Below are 21,962 nucleotides of genomic sequence, written 5' to 3' on the forward strand. Positions count from 1 at the left end.
TTTCAATCATCCTGACAAATATAAGGTAGTAATGAGATACCGACATGAGATATATATGTGCCTTGAGGAATTGAGAATGTTCCACTATGATGATAAATTAATGTTCCAAAAATGAGTCTCCTTTTATTGTCTTAATGGCATTTCATAGCTATGCTCTGATTGTGGGCTGTCTGAACTTTTATAAAACAATGTTGAAAAGGAAAGCATTGAGAGTGCAGGTAAGCTACAAGATAACGATGACAAATTTTTTATACTTCTTTTCCCAGAAGTTTTTTAAAAAGTTTTCTTAAAATATTGGGTGAGTTTTGTGCTCATCGGGTAAGGAATAATCATGTAGAATGACTTCCTTCTTACATCGTGCTTGTACATAGTGATAGCGCTGAGAACTTTCAGTTTAAGTACAGCTGGGGTTAGGCAGTGTTCAAAACTCCCTCTATTCCAGAGCTGTCAACAACGAGGAAACATTAGCAGTGACATTTATGATCAAAGAGCAACATTGTCTGCAAGCCATTTATATATGAAATGCTATTCATTTTTCAGAGTGACATACCTCAAAATAGGTTACATTTTTTAAACTAAAGAAAATCAGTTACACCCCAAATGACTGTTCTGTACTTTCCAAATAATTGTGCATCAACCCCAATCTCAGAAGCACCCCCAACTATGCCTGTCTGGGTTTTCCATTTCTAACACCAGCCATCTTTTTAATGGTTGAGGATAATTAGTGACAAATACTGATGAATCGGCAGCAGTTTTAGACATATATTAATGTCCATTGGGAACAGTGGTAACACTGCCAAGACAAATTATATATTAAAGCACATTAAATATGGAAGTTTATTAACCAATAATAATTATAATAAAACGATCACTGCAGTATCCAATCTTATGGCCATGCAATTTTAATGACAAGGATAAGTTTCTCTTTATTGGGCCAGAAATTCGGGTCCAAATGCGTGAGTACAGTCTGGGTACTCACGCATCTGGCCGGTGGAAATGCCGGCGTTCAGCATGCACAGCGCATGCGGGGAACGCCGGCATTTCCAGTCCTCTGAACGAAGGGGTTCAGAGGCACAGCGCGTGCGACTGCACAGGCAGCGCTTGCGCAGTGAACTTCGTCGATTTCATTCATGGATTCAGTGAGGGTAAGTCCTTACAAGTTACACTTGAAAAAAGCATGTGTAAAGTTGTTCCAAGGCTGCGGAGGAAGATATATTTTATCGTGGAGCTTCTGAAAGGCAATATTTTTGTTTGGGAAAGGGAGGGAAGTTATTTTAAGAAATTTTAAGTAAGTTTTAAAGTTAAAAAATTTTTTTTAAACGGGTTTTCAGAACGGTAGGTAGAAGGAGCAATTGTGGCTGTGTGAATGGAATGTGAAAATGAGTGTTCTAAAATGAGTAATGTAACATTTCCAGCACTTTTAAGAAAGAAACTTTTCATCAGTAAAGTAATTATGTATGTATGTCCGCATATATTCCTTTACGTATATGTATGTATGTTTTATATTCCTTTACTTATGTGTATGAATGTATGTTTTTAATTATGATTTTCCAATAAGTTACTTTCTCTGAAAGTCATAATTAAATAATACATTCATACACATAAGTAAAGGAATATATACATAACACGCAAAGGAATATATACAGACATACATACTTTCAGAAGCTCCACGATAAGAAATATCTTCCTCCGCAGCCTCTGGAGCAACTGTGCCCATGCTTTTTTCATGTGTAAGTTGTAAGGACTTGACCTCACTGAAAGCATGAATGAAAGCGGCGAATTTTACTGCGCACGCGCTGCCTGTGCAGTCGCACGCGTTCTGCCTCTGAACCCCTTCGTTCAGAGGACAGGAAATGCCGGTTTTCCCCACATGCACTGTGCATGCTGAAAACCGGCATTTCCTCCGGCCAGACACGTAAGTACCCCGACCGTACTCGCGCATTTGGAAGGGAATTACTGGGCCAACATTTTACATGTCAATAAAATGAAAAATTTAACAATTGCACGATTTGCCCCCTCGCATCTGCGACTGAGGGTCCAAGGAGGTGCATTGCGCAAGAGGTCATCGTTGTACGTATCCTCACACTGTTCCCTTTCGGGAACTGTATGAAGTGGTGGAAGGATTTATGGCCGTGATTAACGCTCATTCCGTGACCGTAACCATCTTCGAACCAGCCATTAGGGTGGTTAGTCCTATGGCGTGAGGGTTTTATGGGCTCCCACAACCCATCTGAGGGGGGGGGCCACCCACACCCACGGACGCAAGTATCCCGCTGGATGTCCACCCAGAATTTATAGTTGGAGCTCCGACTCCACTTGCCGGGACTGTCTGGAGTGGGGTTCGAAACCCTACTCCTTCTGGCCCAGCGGCAGGGATGCTTACTGCTACGCAAAAGGCCCACTCCGCACAAAAGGTGACACCCATACATTTCCTGCGCCTTTTCCCTCCCCGTGACTGGAGCCCTATGCTGCCACTTGAAAGACCAAGCTATCATCTGCCCTTTTTGCGGCGCCTTTGACTTCTCATTACCAATGATGAGCAGGCGCTGCGCCTCCACCTCCTTGAGGAGATTGCTGAGGTCATCATCAGTTCAATTGTGAGTTCTTTTAATGCTGTGAATTGTGCTCATTCCAGCCATTTCACTTTGCTAATCGGATTGGGTCTTTGGCATAGCGGTAGGATCCCCGCCGCTGGGCCAGATCAGGGTAAGGTTTCGAACCCCGCTCCAGACAGTCCCGGCAAGTGGAGTCGGAGCTCCGGCTCTAAATTCTGGGTTGACATCCAGTGGGATATTTGCGTCCGTGGGTGTGGGTGGCCCCCCCCACTCAGATGGGTTGTGGGAGCCCGTAAAACCCTCCCGCCATAGGACTAACCGCCCTAATGGCTGGTTCAAAGATGGTTACGGTCACGGAATGAGCGTTAATCATGGCCACAAATCCTTCCACCACTTCATACAGTTCCCCAAAGGGAACAGTGTGAAGACACGTATGACGACGACATTGCTAAATAAATAAATGGAATTAAAAAAATTCTTTTAGGGCTTTTAAAAGTCTTTAAATTGCTTTAATTCTGTTTAAAACGACTTCAGATTCTTCAAAATAATGTAAACGTTTTTAAAAGTTTATAAAAGTTACCAAAATCTTCAAAAAACTTCCAAAAACCTATTTAAACTGCTGCTTTGCATGTAAAAATGCTTAGCAGCTTGGCAGAAACATTGGGGGCGTGTCCTGTTAAACTGAGACCTCAAAGGGCGTGTCTCAGTTGCACAGCGCGCTACAGGCTTCGCGCTGGCTGCACTCCTGGGCGGCGTGACGTCATACGCTGCCCGGGATTCTTCTTTTTCAAAATCGAATTCCAGGCGTCCCTGGAGGTCAACGGCCAGCGCGTCGGGTAAGTGCATATCAGGGGCTTGCACGCGCGGCAAGCCCCCGATCTGAATTTCTGGCCCAATATGTTTCAGGATGAGTCAGATACGGACTTTGTGAATGGTAGCTTAACTATATATTATTTGAAAGCATCAAAATAGCTGGTTTGGCATCAAAATAAAAGAATGATCTTAAATAGTATTTATAGGAGTAATCTGGTGTATAGTTATATCATCAAATGAACTAAAAATCTAAGCAATAATCATTGAAATATTTCCTATGAAAAGCACTGATACATAGCTTATGTAAATTACTAAAGCATTTAGAATGTAACAAGAAGCACACACTGACATGCAAACAAAAGTGTCCAGTTTTCAAAAATCAGAATATTTTTCCTGTGCTTCAGTGCTAGCACATTTTAAATGCACATTTTGATGTATTTCCACAATGAACATGAAATGTTGACAACTAATCATACACATACAAATAGAGGAGATAAAACACATCAATCTTTAAAAAAAAGAGGGCTCAATTTTGCCAGGCCAGAGGAGGCAGGATTGGAGGCATGTGAGGTGTTAAAATTGCAAAAACTGGCGGGCGGGCCCGATCCCGCCTCCATCCCGCCTCCGAGCAATTTTCCCACATGCGAGTTTTCTGACCCCATCTTCAAGAGGCGGGATAGGCCCTTAAGGCCCTTAACAACCAGTTAAGTGCCTCTATAATCCCATTTTGAGAGGCCTTTCTGATTTTAACAGTTTTCCCACGTGCTGCACGCCTCCTCTGGAACACGCCAGTGAAACCTGGTGGCAGCACAAGTGGTTTGCTTACTAACAGCTGCAGCTCCACCATTAAAAAGTTTTCACCAATCACCATTTGCAGGTGGCAGAACTTTGTTGTCTTGGGTCTGGGGGAACTTTTAGCAGGCCTACTCATTGTTGTGGAAGTTTGGAGCCTGACACCCATCTCCAGTGTGACCTTCTGGGAAACCCCTCTCCCCACCTTGAATGAGTGCTTCCTCAACTGAGGTATATACCAGAAAAATGGGAACCATTTATTTCCTTTCCTCCTGGACATCAGATTCGGATGAAGACCATCCGCGGCAGCAGCAGAACCTTGAACAACAGCAGCGCCAACAGCAGAAGCAACAGCAGGAGCTCCAAGCTGCTGCTCACCCAGCTGAAGCTGCACAGGCCAGAAGGCGCCAGCGCATGGAAGATTGTCGGCGCAGGATCTACAGAGGATCAGCTACCTCAACATGACTGAGCAGCAGTGCCAAAAGAGGCTCAGACTTTCGCGAGAGGTAGTGGGTGACATCTGCACAATGCTGCAGCAAAACCTGGAGCCCAGAGGAGCAGGTGGACACCCCTTATCAGTGGCCGTCAAAGTCACCACCGCACTCAACTTTTTTGCTTCAGGCTCATTCCAGGGATCAGCAGCAGACATCAGCAGCGTCTCCCAGGCGGCTGGACACACTTGCATCATGCAGGTAACCGATGCCCTCTTTGCCATCGCGCACAATTACATCCATTTCTCCAAGGATCAAACAAGTGTAACTGCACATGCGGTTGCGTTTGAGAATCTGGCAGGCTTTCCCAGGGTGTAGGGTGTCGTTGACTGCACACATGTGGCCCTTAAGGCACCCCATCACAATCCAGGTATTTTTGTCAACCGCAAGGGCTTCCACTCCCTCACGTACAGCTGGTGTGTGACCACAAGAAGGAAATTTTGCACGTTTGTACCAAGTACCCTGGCAGTTGCCATGACTCCTTCACCCTGCGCCAGTCTAGTGTGCCTCCGCTCTTCAGTCCGCCAGACCAACTTCATGGATGGCTACTTGGATACAAGGGCTATCCCCTGAAGACGTAGCTAATGATGCCATTGAGGAGGCCATCCAACGAAGCTGAGGAGCGCTACAACTCAAGCCACATTTCCACCAGATCCATAATTGAGCAAACCATCGGCTTGCGGAAGATGCGCTTCAGATGCCTTGATAGATCAGGTGGAGCCCTGCAGTACTCAGCAGCCAGGGTCTCCAGAATCGTTGTGGTTTGCTGTGCACTTCACAACATGGCACAGCGTCGTGGCTTGCAGATGCCTGAGGAACAAGTGGCTCATCACAAAGCTTCCTCAGATGAGGAGGAGGAGGAGGGGGAGACCGACAATGACCAGCTTGCAGAGGCACATCAACCAGCGCCAGCAGCATGCAAGAACATTGCTGGCCGGGATGAAAGGCAGGCACTCATCTTGGCCAGATTTGCTTAGCCTAGCCAATCAAGCACTTTTGCCTCGCAGCTTCTTACCAGAGCATCGACAATGGCCAAGAACCTGCGGTTCCTACCACTCTGACCACCATACTGACAATTGCAAGTCATCCTAAGCCCTCAATGTGGAAGTCCCATTAGCGATATGACACACGCCACAAATGCAACAGTTGACATCAGAATTTTTAATGACAACCAACTGATGGCTTTTCAACATTAAACATTTCACCCAAGTGACTACCCTTGTGACTACTTGTGCATTATCTTCCTCTTACGCGTGCTCCTACGTGGTGCTTCCCCTGTGGCTTCAGTAGATGTGGAGGCCCCTTGCTCACTTTCTTGCTGCTCCTGTCTCAACACCTTTGGCGGGCGTCCTCTGGGGTTGCGAACCTGTGAGGGCTTGGCAACAGTCTGCTGCTCCTGCGGCTGTGCAGGGGTTGAGACGCCGATCTCAGTTGGGTGGGGACTCTGGTGGAGCTCTGGCCGAGGGCTCTGCAGTGGCATGGTCGTGTGAGCGCTTGGAGAGGAGCCCCCACTTCCTTGTTGTATGCCACCAACATCCCTCTCATGGGTCAGCCCCACTTCAGAGCTAGCAAGTGGCTTGACAGCACCTTGCTGCAATTCAGGGGGGCCATGAGGACCCGTTTCTGTACTGGAAATCCTACTCCCGAGGACTTGCCTGAAGGTCTGGTTTGTTTGCTCAAGAGCTGGCCAGCGCTCAAGAGATGTCAGTCTATTCTGAACAAATACCATGTTTTCCATACCCTGGCGACTAAGCTCCTCCATGGATGTAGCCATCTTCTCCTCTACTGTAGCCATCCTCTCCTCTACGGTAGCCAGCCTTACCATGGAGGTAGCCATCCTTTCCACGGAGGTTGCCATCCTTTCCGTGGTGATGCGTTCATGCGCCAATGCCTCCACAAAGGCTCTGCTCATGTTAGCAATGGACTCCTCCATTCGCTTCACACTCGCAGCGACCCTGGAGACAAAACCTGCCAGAGACTCCTGCACCTCTTCCTGGAGTTCCAGCACCGCTGTCCTTCTGGATAGAGCCGGAGGCAGAGGGTTGACATGTAGCTGAGCCGAGCTGGCAGAGTCCTGCGTCCTCCGACTAGGAATCTCCACTGCTGTCCCTGTCTCCACAATCTGCTGATGCTCACTTGTGAGCTGTGATACACCAGGTGACAACACTGCACTATCTCGCGAAAGTACCACCGAGGTGTGAGTGTCTACGCTGGTGCTGGGTGCGCTGAATTCTGCTGACGCTGCGCCCTCAGAGGTTGCAGCTTCCTCTGAGGAGTCTGCAGGCTCAGGCTGTTCCTCCTGGATAGTAGGGATGGGGGCTTTCGATGGTCCTGTGGGGGAGTAAAGGAAAGAGTCAGAGATGCGAGGCCAAGGTTACATGCACATTGAATATTGTAGATGATCAAAAGTCAATCTGTTAGAGTATCAGAATCATTATCAGTGACTCATGCAGTGTCACTGAGAGAGATGAAAAACTATTCTGTCACCAGCTTGCTGTGATGCGCCCGTCTGTCCGTCCCCCACTTGTGCATCCTCCTCCACTCCCACGATTTCCAGGGCCGCCTCCTCCCAGGGGGTGAGCTGGGCTACTGAGGGTGGCCCTCCTCCTGTCCTTGCTCTTTCCCTCTTGTGAGCTCTCTTTTCCTGCAATGAGGGAGACAAGTGGAGTTTGAGTGAGAATGAAGGAGTGAGTGTAGAAAATCCATATCATTGATGGTTAGACGGAGGCAAAGATCGAGTGAGGTGGCAAGACCAAGGGCCCTCCCTGTGTGTTGTAAGTTGTTTCATAGCATCACAGCGATAGGGAGTGTGAGGGCTGCATAGTCGAATAGTTAAGTGAACGTGACCATAGAGAGGGAATGGGTAAGGGTGCATGGATGTCAGTGTCAAGTGGGATGTGGAGGAAGAGATTGCTAAAGCTGAGTGCTGGTGAGGAGAGGCAATGGGGATCAGATTGAGGGTGATGGGAAAGTCATACTCACTTTTCCAGTGCGCAGAAGGTCATGAAACCTCTTCCTGCACTGCAGCCAGGTTCTGCGGCACATAGACAAAGAGTTGACCTCCTGGGCCACTTGCATCCACACAGCTTTCGTCTGCTGGGGAGGCTTCTTCCTCCCTGAGAAATGGAAGAGCACCTCCTTATTTCCTCTTGCTCCCTCCACCAGAGCTTGCAGAGCGGCATCATCGAACCTTGGTGCAGACTTTGGTCTACTGCTGGACATATTGGCTGGAGGAATCTATCACAGCAAAGGGCATAAGGTTTGCAGTCTGCAGAAGAAGCAAGGCTGCTTGCAGGCCTTAAATCCAGCAGCATTGATGACGTCATCGGAGGCGACTTTCAGGATGGGAAGACTAAGTGGGCCAGGGGTTCCCACACGCTGGAAATCAATTGCCCAATTAGGGGAAAATCGTATATTTTTCCCACATCAAATTGGAGTTGGGTGGCTAACAAGAAAAGCGGCTGATACGCCCCCAGCCCGCACCAATGGCAAAATCGAGCCCAGGGTGTTCAGTCAGAAGTGCCAACTTGTAAATTTGGTTAAAACTTCATTAAATCTAAGTTACATAGGTTGGAAGATACTTCATAGATATAAAAGGAAGGGGGGGCAGGGTGCACTGCTTCAGGAAGTGACCAAATCGAGGCTTGTTACGTTTGGCACTCCAGGCTACCGTCCGAATGGGTGTAGAGCGCTTGAGGGGAGGTGGTAGAAAGACTGAACACCGTCTCAAACACTTCTCAACAGCCAGAGCACCCCAAAAAAAGACACCTCAAAAGGAGAAAATCCTTCTGAGGCAGCATCATCACGTGCTCCATCACTCCCAAGCACCAGAACAAAGATTGACACACTGGCTGAGTTAAAGAGTGAGGTAGAGGGATCTATATGTGGTGGAACCCCCAGCACTAGTGAGCAGCAGCAAGTACTGGTGGCAAGGACAGCCCAGGACAGTGCGCTGGAGTCCTCGCCACCTATGATGAGGAGGACAGAGATGCGGACATCAGGGGCACAGCAATGAGAAGAAAACTACTTGATTCACAAAAGCCGTTGTATCAGATATTTCTATAGCCTGAAAACTGGGCGCAATGAGATCTAATTTCACCCCCTATTGATCTATGAGGGTTTTTTTGTTCTATTTTTACTGTAATCATTCATAGTGTAGAACACCTCTCTTCTCAATGAATGATAGCTATCTTCTACACAATTGCTGTCATTGCACTCATTTTTGCTAGATAACTAAGCTTGTACATTTTCTAGGAATTAACTAAATTAAATAAACAATGACAAAGTACAGACAGTTTGAACGACTGGTATGCTTACACAGTTCTTATAGCCCAGAATTAACCTGATTCCAGGAAACTGCACTGATCTATGAAGCATACTGACTCACCCACCTTGAGGAGGAGTAAGTGGTTTGCCTTGTTCCTGACACCAGCCCACTGGGTGGATGTATGGGCTACTCACATCACACCTATCAAACAGGTAATTGTCACATTAATAAATGAAAACATTAAACGGTATGTTAAATACAGCTAGTCTACATAAATGGCGTAGAGGACCAGAATTTGGGGTGTAGGTCAGATCTGCCAGAGTTATATCTGTTCTAAATTAAACATTAAATTTTGGTAGCAGTGGATTGTGGTAGATGGTAGATGATGTGCCCACTCCCAAAGGTGATGCTTGTATGTAAATCACAGGTTAATGAGGGCCAAAGCTGCTGTCACAGAAATACTGCCATTTGTGCCAGGATTGCACCTGACTTAAGTTAAGCTTGTAGAAAAGAGCAGTAAGTTAGCTGCATGACATATGAAACCAGGAAATGGGTGAGCTCACAGGCTTTGAATGATCACAAACATTGGCTGAAACATCAGCCCCGATTTTAACCTAGGGGAAGTTCAGGGCGAGCGGGATGCAGGGCGGATAGGAGTCCTCAATGGACTTTTCGGCTCGAGACCTGGGTCATTTTATGTCCCAGACCAGATTTAAATTTATCTGCATTGTCTCCCACCTGAAGCTAGCAGGAATCATGTCAAGAGCAGATGGGCGGGAGGCTGCCCTGGACGCAAGCCTTGTATGGGTGCAAGGGAACGGTCTCCAGAATAAGGTTAGTGGTGGGGGGGAGCGACAGGAATACAGTGGCTTCCACCCAACAGCCATTTTCACCCCCCCGTCCGCATCGTTCCCGCCGGACGAGCTGTGTTAAAGCTGGGACTATCAACTTTGACTGACAACAAAAATCTTTTCTTGGCTGTGCTGTTAAGAAAAGATCCTACAAGCTGCCTTACAACAGTTTTTGGTAAAGAAATCACTTTTCTTCTCATCTTTATTAGCATGCCTACCCCGGTATCTCTGTGTGCTGTTCTTGGTGATGTGCTGATGTAATACCTGAAGGCCAGGTGCTTGGTTGGGCCTCTTGGGACAAATGTGACCATTGTCTCAGGGCTTCTGAATCCCAGGAGGACTCTTCGGCAGGTTGCATCACCACTGTAGGTATGTGGGCAGCCAGGTTCTGTACCCTGCCATCAAAATGAGCAAGCATCTAAGGGGGCTAGGTAGAACGATCAAAGGAGCTGTAACCAGGAGAGAAGGCAGCATCATGAGGGCGGTCTCCAGCCACACCATTTGTGATGGGCCATGGATTTGAGTGTCCACTGATCAGCAGGAGGGCTGACATGATTGTAACAGTTAGTTCCTGCAGACCCTGAAAAATATCTCTTCGAAGCTCTGGGGAAGCCTCTCCATTATTCTCTCCAAACAGTTCCACAGGACCTGAAGGCCAGTAGTCAAAGCATGAACGGACCGATCTGGAGGACTCTCTGTCAAGGGGATTGGATGCAGATATTCCTGGTGCCACCATTGGTTCTAGGTAGTTTGGCATTGTTTAGAAACCTTCTCCGATATTGGCACTGATGATGGCATTGGACTGTTCCATGGCCCTGCCATCTATCTCAGGCCCTCCAAAATTGTCCTCAGTGCCCTTAAGGGAGTGTGATGCTCATCCGCATCCATCTTTTTAGAGCAGGACCCAGAGAACAGAGTCTGCAGACCTGGGAGTCAGGGGCTGATTTCAGCAAATCATCCACTCCCCACTATTGGATTCCACTTTCACCTCTGACTCCTTTGGCACAATGGGGCAATGAATTAAGGAGTTACACATATAAAGAGACTGCAAGGATTGGTCAAGGGAAGCTGGGGCTGCTCAGGTGATGTCAGTAACCTTCTGGTACTGCAAAAGATACCTGGTATTCAACTAGATTGATTCCTGGGATGAGAGGATTGCCCTATGAGGAGAGGCTGAGTAGATTGTGCCGATAATCTCTGGAGTTTAGAAGAATGAGAGGTGATCACATTGAAACATATAAGATTTTGAGGGGGATTGACAGGGTAGATGCTGAGAGGTTGTTTTCCTTGGCTGGAGAGTCTAAAACTAGGGGGCATAGTCTCAGGATAAGGGGTTGGCCCTTTAAGACTGAGATGAGGAGGAATTTCTTCACTCAGAGAGTTGTAAATCTTTGGAATTCCCTACCCCAAAGGGCTGTGGATCATTGAGTATATTCAAGGCTGGGATAGATAGATTTTTGGACTCTACGGGAATCAAGGGAAATGGGATTCGGGTGGGAAAATGGAGTTAAGGTCGATGATCAGCCATGATCTTACTGAATGGAGGTGCAGGCTCGAAGGGCCGTATGGCCTACTCCTGCTCCTAATTCTTATGATCTTATAAGGTGGCACCTCCCTCCACAAAATGCATACTACATTCTTAGTGATCTCTCACTCCTGACCCCAACAAACCGTTCTTCCTGCTCTTTATGTCCATTACAAAGACATGCAGTTCTGGCTTTGTGTATTCTGGCACTCATTTCTTTGATCTGACTGCCATCCTGGTCACTGTAAGCAGCAGCAGGTTTTATATCCTACGCTGCATCAGGTCTCTCCCTCTCCTCCAAGTAGTTACCTACCCGCCAACTAACCCTCCCAAAACCTCCTCCCCATCTCACTCCCTCCTTCCCCTATTCCCCCCCCCCACTTTCTTCATAGTCCATTTGGGGCCTAACCGGCACTATTTTCTGTGCCTCCCTCCTCCCCCCGTGTAGCTGAAGCATTGTAAGCTGTATTTACACACCCTGCATGCCCTCTCCATTTAAATTGACTGACCCTGCAACTTATAGTGGGGTCGGCGCTGACACCTGTAAGCAGGTGGAAGTCCCACCTCACCCGAGTTCCAAGACCTCTGTTACCCCATCAGTATTTCTAGACCAAAGTATCAAAATTCCACACAGTAATACAGTACTGAGAATGATTATAGAGCATAACTTCTCACCAGTAATCGTATGTGTCATCCCAGTTATCAAAATGCACCAAAAAGCGATTGTCTATTATATCTGTCACTGATGCAACACAGATTAGGGAGGGATTCTTTCTGTCAACCGCCTCCAGCTTCATACCTACTCGAAATCCTGAAGGAGTAACAGTCTGTGAGAGACAGATATTGGTGTATGTTAAAAGCAATTGAAAATGGCAAAGTTTGATATACTAAAGTAATTACATATCTTGCCAAAAACAAGTCTGTGGATGTGAATACTTAGCCCTCTCAAGACCAATTAGGGATGGGCAATAAATGTTGGCCTTGCCAGCGACGCCCACATCCCATGAACAAATATTGGCATCATCTCACTTTCTGAAATCATTGCTGATCACATCAACAGTAGTAGCTTCACTACCACTGACACAGTATTATGTGACACAAAACTAGAGAACTTACCCTACATTTTTAGATATTTTAGAAAATATCTAAGTCCCTTTCCCAAAGTAAATCACGATGCCCCAAATTTCTTAGGGACTGCCAGTCTACTGGGAGTACTGTTAAAATTGGGGTGGGACGTGGGTTCATTGGGTCTCCTCTCCATTAGTCCTGTGATGGGGGTTTCCTAAGACAAAGGCGGTGGGTACTTTTTGCTGCCATCCTCTTTCCAGGTGATGTCAAAAAAAGAGGCGGTTCTGGCACAGCAACGTCACTCACCAGAATTCCCGCCAACCTCTCCTCTGTTGTCCCCAAATGTATTGTTCAGGTGACGCAAGACTACAGTACCCTTAGCCTTTAGAAGTAGGACCCACCAAAGTGAGAAAGGCCCTGGTTTCTTTATAGCGTCTAAGCACAAAGCAACTGGCTTCTTTAAGGAAACCAGCCTCACAAGTAAAGGGGTCAATTGTGATACAGAATGTCATCTTCTGTCGGACCTGCTAGCAATTATTCAGCAGCTGACTGGCCTCATTACTTACATCACCACTGCCACCCCACCCCCCTCCAATCCAGCTGTATCACTACGCATATGGGCACCCACCCTCATTAAGTAGCCTGATCATGGGAATTCTGACAGCCATGCAAGTCCTTCTCCGCCAATGTTATGGCAGCAGATCAGGATCACGGGTTTTAAGGCTCTAGGTCTCAAGTTTCAAATGCTTTTACCAGATCTGTTTTTAATGCATTTCTTTAACATGCAAACTGCGTACCACTATGCTTACATATATACACACAAAGGTGACTTAAGAGATTCTTTTGGGACTACATTAAAGGCACCAAAAATCGAGAACATTTTCAGTAAATTACATCACTGTGCAGGAAGACAGGTCTGTCATACTACAACTTCAAGACTGTAAGCTACTTTATTTCTATTGGATTGTTGACATTTACTGTGCTAGTATGCTTTCTCATCCAAGTACAGCAACCATTCAGAAATAATGAAAATCTAGATTTACTTTTTGTACAATGACTTTCAAAAAAATCAACTGATAGTAATCCAATCCTTTATAATCTTACATGCATATATATATCTTGTAATTTGCTACAAAATCCTGGCTGAATTACAACAAACTAAATCAAAACGTGCTTTTTGTAAATATTGCTCTGTTCACAGTATCACATGCTCAAGTTAATTTATATCATGCCAGCAAAAAAAAACAAATCAACTCTATTTCTGAGGTTCATTAAAAGTAATAATAAAGCTGGGTCATGAGAAAGTCATGCTCAAACTGTATAGCGCTCTAGCCAGATCATGACTTGAGTACCGTACCCAGTTCTGATCACCAAGGCACAAGGCAAGCAGTTCAAAGAGCCGTGAGACTGATTCCGGGTGTCATAGCACGGAGTTGTGAAGAAAAACTCCAGAAACTTGGGCTTTCCCCCTCTTTAAAGGAGACAACTAAGAGGTAATCTTCTGGAAGTATATAAAATTTTAAACAGTACAGGAAAGGTAAATCTGGAATATGACTTCAAACTAAAGCAGAAGAGTGGGAGATCAGTGGGAGGTGTACAAAAAATAATTTAAGGTGATACAGAACCAGTTTATACCCCTAAGGGGCTAGAGCTCCACTTGCCAAAAAAGAGGTAAGGGACAACATAAAACTAAAAGAAAAAGCATACAAAAATAGCACAGATCCTGGCAACTGAGAGAGATACAAAGAACAACAAAAGGTGATAAAACAGATAGTAAGAGCAAGAAAAAGGAGTATGAAAAGAAACTTGTAAGGGATATCAAAATCAGCACAAATTTTTTTACAATTATATTATGAAAAAGAAGGTGGTCGGGGGCAATGTGGGCCCCTTGAAAACAATAATGGTGATCTTTTAATTTAAAATAAGGAAACGGCAGACATGTTAAATAACTACTCTGTGTCAGTATTTACAGTAGAGGAAGAGGATAGCTTTCCATACATCCCAAGGAAACGAATATTAATCAGGGACGGGGAAATCACCAAAATTAACATAAGCAAAATAACAGTGATGAAGAAAATAATGGCACTAAAGACTGACAAATCCCCAGGACCAGATGGTTTCCATCCCAGGGTTTTAAAAGAAGTAGGTGAGAACACTGTAGATGCCTTAACTATAATCTTCCAAAGTTCTATCGATTCAGGAACCATTCCTTTAGATTGGAAAATTGCATGTCACTCCGCTATTTAAGAATACTGAGAGAGGGAAACCAGGGAATCCTAGACCAGTTAGCCTAACATCTGTTGTTGGGAAATTACTAGAGTCTATAATTAAGTAGGGATAATGGGCAGGTACTCTATTTGGCAGAATGTGATTAGTGGTATCCCACAGGGATGTGTGTTGGGGTCTCAACTATTCACCGTATTTATTAGTGATTAAGATAATGGAATAGAGAGCCACATAGCCAAGTTTGCTGATGACACAAAGCTAGGCGGCAGTGTAGATGGAAGCATAAAATTACAAAGAGATATTAACAGATTAAGTGGTAAATGGATTTCAATGTAAGCAAGTGTGAGGTCATCCACTTTGGACCTAAAAAGGATGGAACAGAGTACTTTCTAAATGGGGAAAAGCTAGAAACAGTGGCGGTCTAAAAGAGACTTAGGGGTCCATGTACATAGATCGTTAAAATGTCATGGACAGGTACAGAGAGATTTACCAGAATGATACCTGGACGCCAAGGGTTAAATTACAAGGAGAGATTACACAAACTAGCATTGTATTGCCTGTAATTTAGGAGGTTAAGAGGTGATTTGATGAAAGTTTTCAAGATATTAAGCAGAACCGATAGGGTAGATAGAGAGAAACTGTTTCTGCTGGTTGGGGAGTCTAGGACTAGGGGACATAGCTAAAAATTCAAGCCAGGCCTTTCAGGAGCGAGGTTAGGAAACAATTCTACACGCAAACTGTGGTAGAAATTTGGAACTCTCTTCCACAAACGGCAATTGATGCTAGATCAATTGTTTATTTTAAATCATAGATTGTTAGATTTCTGTTAACCAAAGATGGGTATATGGAGTTAGGTCACAGGTCAGCCATGATCTCATTGAATGGCAGAACAGGCTCGAGGGGCTAAATGGTCTATTTCTGTTCCTATGCGGCAAGGTGCACAGGTTCAAGCTAGTAAACAGCAAATTTAGGATTAATGTCACAGAATGTTACACTAAGGATAGAGTGGTTGAGGCAAAAACCCTAGAATTATTTAAGAAACATTTAAATGCTCTGATGGCAGAACTGTGAAGGTCTTTCTGGACAGATGAGCTAAGATACGTCAAATGTCCTTGCTCATCTGTGGCTATCTTATGATTGTCGGAGCCCTGTTGCAAGCATCTATCATTTCTGAATAATCAGCTATACGACAATTATCTTCCTTCAGTACGGTGGAAGGAACTACACAGGACAGATTAAGAACATAAGAATTTTTTTAAAATTCATTCCTGGAATGTGGGCGTCGCTGGCAAGGCCAGCATTTATTGCCCATCTCTAATTGCCCTTGAGAAGGTGGTGGTGAGCCACCTTCTTGAATCACTGCAGTCCGCGTGGGGAAGGTATCCCCACAGTGCTGTTAGGGAGGGAGTTCCAGGATTTTGACCCAGTGACAATAGAGAAACGCCGATATATTCCCAAGTCAGGATGGTGTGTGACTTGGAGGGGAACTTGGAGGTGGTGGTGTTCCCATATGCCTGCTGCCCTTGTCCTTCTAGGCGGAAGAGGTCGCGGGTTTGGGAGGTGCTGCCGAAGAAGCCTTGGTGAGTTGCTGCAGTGCATTTTGTAGATCGTACACACTGCAGCCACGGTACGCCAGTGGTGGAGGGAGTGAATGTTTAATGTGGTGGATGGGGCGCCAATCAAGCGGGCTGCTTTGTCCTGGATGGTGTCGAGCTTCTTGAGTGTTGTTGGAGCTGCACTCACCCAGGCAAGTGGAGAGTATTTCCATCACACTTGTGCCTTGTAGATGGTGGAAAGGCTTTGGGGAGTCAGGAGGTGAGACACTCGCCGCAGAATACTTGCCTCTAACCTGCTCTTGTTGCCACAGTATTTATGTGGCTGGCCCAGTTAAGTTTCTGGTCAATGGTGACCCCCCCAGGATGTTGATGGTGGGGGATTTGGCGATGGTTATGCTGTTGAATGTCAAGGGGCGGTGGTTAGACTCTTGCTTGTTGGAGATAGTCATTGCCTGGCACTTGTGTGGTGTGAATGTTACTTGCCACCTATCAGTCCAAGAATGTTGTCCAGGTCTTGTTGCATGCGGGCATGGACTGCTTCATTATCTGAGGAGTCGCAAATGGAACTGAACACTGTGCAGTCATCAGCGAACATCCCCACGTCTGACCTTATGATGGAAGGAAGGTCACTGATGCAGCAGCTGAAGATGGTTGGGCCTAGGACACTGCCCTGAGGAACTCCTGCAGCGATGTCCATGTAGGAACAGGAGTAGGCCATACGGCCCCTCGAGCCTGCTACGCCATTCATTAAGATCATGGCTGATCTTCGAACTCAACTCCACTTTCCCGCCCGATCTCCATATCCCTTGATTTTCCCTAGAGTCCAAAAATCTATCTATCTCAACCTTGAATATACTCAACAATTCCGCATCCACAGCCCATTGGGTAGAAATTTCCAAAGATTGTGACACACCAACCACACTGATGTTCGAGACATCCAAGTCCATTGCATTAAGTTCACTCATCACCAACTGCTTAGTCCAGGTCTCTTGCAGGGTACTGGCAAAAATGGCACACTCTCCATGAGGCTAACTCTACCTTCATGGTGCTCAGTGACAGGTCAGTCTGGATAAAGCCTCCCTTCCTGCACCAACCATTCTATTTTAAAAGGATTTTCTGCATTTATGATGGACAAGAAAATGAGAGAGAACAGCGCTGAATACTGGTTTCGTCAACCTCCACAGCTGGGCAACTATGATTAAAAATCCAGAGGCACATGAAGCAACAAATCTGACAAAGGCCATAGGGGAAGGTCACATTACAGCCCAAATTATCCTACCTGTAGCAGAATGACAACAGTTAAAAGGGTTAAATTATAAGGACAGGGTGCATAAACTTGGCTTGTCTTCCCTTGAGCCCTGAAAAACTAATTTTTATATTTGTGGAATGTCAAATTTCTCCATTCTGATAAAAATTACAATTTTAAAAGTTTGTTCATGATATTTCAGCTTCTACCTTATCCCCAAGTGAAAGTCCCAATCTTGAATTCGCTCTCTGTAACATTTTTTGTAAAAGTGAGGGTGAAAGCTGCTATTTATATCCTGGTTTGCTGTGTGAGGGAATTCTTTAATGTGATTGACTGCTTTGACAGCTTGATGATGTCACTGCTGCATTGCACTATGAATCCCTTATTCACAGCACTACAATCAATTCGACGTCGAGAAACCTCAAGTTTTCACCACAGAGATCAGCATTGCATCGCCGCTGGCCACAAATTACAGGAAAAATGTCAGAGCAAGATTAGACAGATGGAGTAGGATTTTTTGTGCTGGTTCTGCAACTTTAGCGGCAGTAGTAGGGGAGGGGTGTAAAATTGGGCAGGGATCTATTATACCGGATCCCTGCCCATTTTGGCCCAGATGTATCTTCTGGCATTATTTCTGTCGAAATATAGGCAGATGTATTTAAGTGAAGTGATAATGACAAAGTAACATACATCACAGTTTCCAAACTAGATGCTAAGAAAACTGGAAGAGAATGGGCACTGGCATTTGCTGAGAGAGGCACAATGCCTTCAACCATTTAATGGTGGCGGGGGCCATAGAAACATAGTATATAGGAGCAGGAGTAGGCCGTTCGGCCCCTCGAGCCTGTTCCGCCATTTAATGAGATCATGGCTGATCATCCAAATTCAGTACCCTGTCCCTGCTTTCTCCCCATATCCCTTGATCCCTTTAGCCTTAAGAAATATATCGAACTCCTTTTTGAAGATATTTAATAAGTTGGCCTCAACTGCCTTCTGTGGTAGAGAATTCCACAGGTTCACCACTCTCTGGGTGAAGAAATTCCTCCTCATCTCAGTCCTAAATGGCTTACCCCTTATCCTTAGACTATGACCCCTGGTTCTGGACTCCCCCGCCATCGGGAACATCCTTCCTGCATCTAGTCTGCCTAGTCCAGTTAGAATTTTATACGTTTCAATGAGATCCCCTCTCATTCTTCTAAACTCTAGCGAATATAAGCCTAATCGACCCAATCTCTCTTCATACGTCATTCCTGCCATCCCAGGTATCAGTCTGGTGAATCTTCGCTGCACTCTCTCCATGGCAAGAACATCCTTCCTCAGATAAGGCGACCAAAACTGCACACAATACTCAAGGAGTGGTCTCACCAAGGCCCTGTACAACTGCAGCAAGACATCCTTGCTCCTGTACTCGAATCCTCTTGCTATGAAGGCCAACATACCATTTGCCTTCTTAACCGCCTGCTGCACCTGCATGCTTACCTTCAGCGACTGGTGCACAAGGACACCCAGGTCTCGTTGCACTTCCCCTTTTCCCAATCTATTGCCGTTCAGATTAATAATGTCTTCCTGTTTTTGCCACCAAAGTGGATAACCTCACATTTATCCACATTATACTGCATCTGCCATGCATCTGCCCAATCACCCAACCTGTCCAAATCATACTGGAGTTTCTCTCCATTCTCCTCACAGCACACACGACCGCCCAGCTTTGTGTCGTCTGCAAACTTGGAGATAATGGGCTGGATTTTAATTCAGGGGCGGGCTGGGGTCGTGTAATCCACATTTCGTGTTATCCACCCGAATCTAAATCGATGTGGCAGATTGATGCGATTTTAACTTAATTGGCCAATTTAGTTCCAACGTGTGGGAACCCATGGCAAATGAGTTTCTCCAGTCTGAAAGTCGTCTCCGATGACATCATCATTGCTGCTGCATTTAAGGTCTGCAACAAGCATTGCTTCTTCTGCAGAGTGCCAACCTTTTGGCCTATCATGCTACAGGGACCTGGAGGCAGAATGACCAGCGACAGACCTAAGTCTGTTCCCAGGTTTGATGATGTTGCCTTGCAGGCTTTAGTTGAGGGAGCAAGAGCTCATAAAGAGGTGCTCTTCCCTTCTTCAGGGAGGAAGAACCCTCCCCAGCAGACCAAGGCTGTGTGGATCCAGGTGGCAGAGGAGGTAAACTCAATATCAGTAACCCGCAGAACCTGGATTCAGTGCAGGAAGAGATTTCATGACCTTCTGCGCACTGGAAAAGTGAGTATGAATTTCCCATCACCCTCAATCTGATCCCCATTGCCTCTCCTCACCAGCACTCAGCTTTAGCAATCTCTTCCTCCACGTCCCACTTGACACTGACATCCATGCACCCTTACCCATTCCCTCTCTCTCTATGGTCACATTCACCTAACTATTCGACTATGCAGCCCTCACACTCCCTATCACTGTGATGCTATGAAAACAACTGACAACACACAGGGAGGGCCCTTGGTCTTGCCACCTCACTCCATCTTTGTCTCCTTCTAAGTATCTATGCTATGGAATCTCTACACTCACTCCTTCATTCTCACTGAACCTCCACTTGTCTCCCTCATTGAAGGAAAAAAGAGCTCACAATAAGCGAGAAAGAGTGAGGACAGGAAGAGGGCCACCTTCAGTAGCCCACCTCACCCCCTGGGAGGAGGCGGTCCTGGAGATCGTTGAAGTGGAGGAAGATGCGCAAGTGGGGGACAGACAGAGGGGTGCATCACAGCAAGCTGGTGACAGAATAGGTTTCCATCTCTCTCATTGACATTGCATGAGTCGCTGATAATGATTCTGAAGCTCTAACAGATGGACTTGTGGTCATCTGCAATATGCAGTGTGCATGTAACCTTGGCATCACATCTCTGACTCTTTCCTTTACTCCCCAACAGGACCATCGCAAGCACCCATCCCCACTAGCCAGAAGGAAGAGCATGAGCCTCAAGACTCCTCAGAGGAAGCTGCAACCTCTGAGGGCGCAGCATCAGCAGAATTCAGCGCACCCAGCACCAGCGCAGACACTCACACCTCGGTGGGACCTTCGGGACACAGAGTAGTGTTGTCACCTGGTGTATCACAGCTCACAAGTGAGCATCAGCAGATTGTGGAGACAGGGACAGCAGTGGAGAGTCCTAGTCGGAGGGCGCAGGACTCTGTCAGCTCAGCTCAGCTGCATGTCGACCCTCTGCCTCTGGGTCCATCCATAAGATCAGAGGTGATGGAACTCCAGGAACAGATGCAGGAGTCTCTAGCAGGTTTTGTCTCCAGGGTCGCTGCGAGTGTGGAGCGAATGGAGGAGTCCATCGCGAACATGAGCAGAGCCTTTGTGGAATCACTGGCGCATGAACGCATCACCATGGAAAAGATGGCTCCCTCCATGGAGGTGATAAGTCGCCTGAGTGCAGAAAACATGGTGAATGTTCAGCAAGAATGACATCTCTGGAGGAGCGATGGTCATCTACGGAACAGAGAAACCAGACCTTCATGGAAGTCCTTCTGAGTAGGACTGCCAGTGCAGATATGGGTCCCCATGCAAGCGTCGAGGGGGACCTGACACATGAGAGGGAAGTTGGTGGCAGACATCAAGGAAGTGGGGGCTCCTCTCCAAGCGCTCACACGACCATGCCACTGTAGAGTCCTCGGTCAGAGCCCCACCAGAGTCCACACCCAACTGAGATCGGCGTCTCAACCCCTGCACAGCAGCAGGAGCAGCAGACTGTTGCCGAGCCCTCACAGGTTCGCAACCCCAGAGGATGCCCGCCAAAGGTGTCAAGACAGCAGCAGCAGGAAAGTGAGCAAGGGGCCTCCACATCTGCTGAAGCCACAGGGGAAGCACCACGCAGGAGCACGCATAAGAGAAAGCTACTGCACAAATAGTCACGAGGGTAGTTACTTGGGTGAAATTTGATGTTTTCTGTTAAAAAGCCATCAGATGAATAATGTAAATCAAAAATATGATGGCTACTGCTGTAGTTGTGGCGTGTGTCATTTCGCGAATGGGACTTTCACATTGAGGGCATAGGATTACGTGCAATTGTCAGTATGGTGGTCAGAGTGGTAGGAATCCGCTGGTCCTTGGCCATTGTCGATGCTCAGGTAAGAAGCTGCGAGGCAAAAGTGCTTGATTGGCTAGGCTAAGCAAATCTGGCCAAGATGAGTGCGTTCCTTGCATCCCGGGCAGCAATGTTCTCGCGTACTGCTTCCGCTTGTTGATGGGCCTCTGCAAGATGTTCGTTTTCGCCCTACTCCTCATCTGAGGAGGATATGTGACGAGCCACTTGGTCCTCAGGAATCTGCAAGCCACGACGCTGTGCCATGTTGTGAAGTGCACAGCAAACTATGACGATTCTGGAGACCCTGGCTGCTGAGTACTGCAGGGCTCCACCTGATCTATCCAGGCATCTGAAGCGCATCTTCAGCAAACCGATGGTTTGCTCGATTATGGCTCTGGTGGACATGTGGCTGGAGTTGTAGCTCTCCTCAGCTTCGCTGGATGGGCTCCTCAACAGCGTCATTGGCCACGTCTTCAGGGGTTGCCCTTGTCTCCAAG

General features: G+C 46.5%; 1 protein-coding gene across 1 annotated transcript in view; it reads right to left on the minus strand.

Moving 5' to 3' along the window:
- The window catches only part of LOC147115028 (lethal(3)malignant brain tumor-like protein 4), a 591,174-nt gene that overhangs the window by 367,239 nt on the left and 201,973 nt on the right, over window positions 1–21,962 (minus strand). The window contains exons 12-13 of the mRNA XM_085993271.1: window positions 11,970–12,121; window positions 9,043–9,119 (exon numbers count right to left, since the gene is read on the minus strand). Coding sequence (XP_085849397.1) covers window positions 9,043–9,119; window positions 11,970–12,121 — 229 coding nt within the window. The remainder of the gene's footprint in view (window positions 1–9,042; window positions 9,120–11,969; window positions 12,122–21,962) is intronic.

This window comes from Somniosus microcephalus, chromosome 7 (genome assembly GCF_052327205.1).
Source record: "Somniosus microcephalus isolate GS21.2 chromosome 7, FLI_Smic_1.0, whole genome shotgun sequence".
Taxonomy (NCBI): domain Eukaryota; kingdom Metazoa; phylum Chordata; class Chondrichthyes; order Squaliformes; family Somniosidae; genus Somniosus; species Somniosus microcephalus.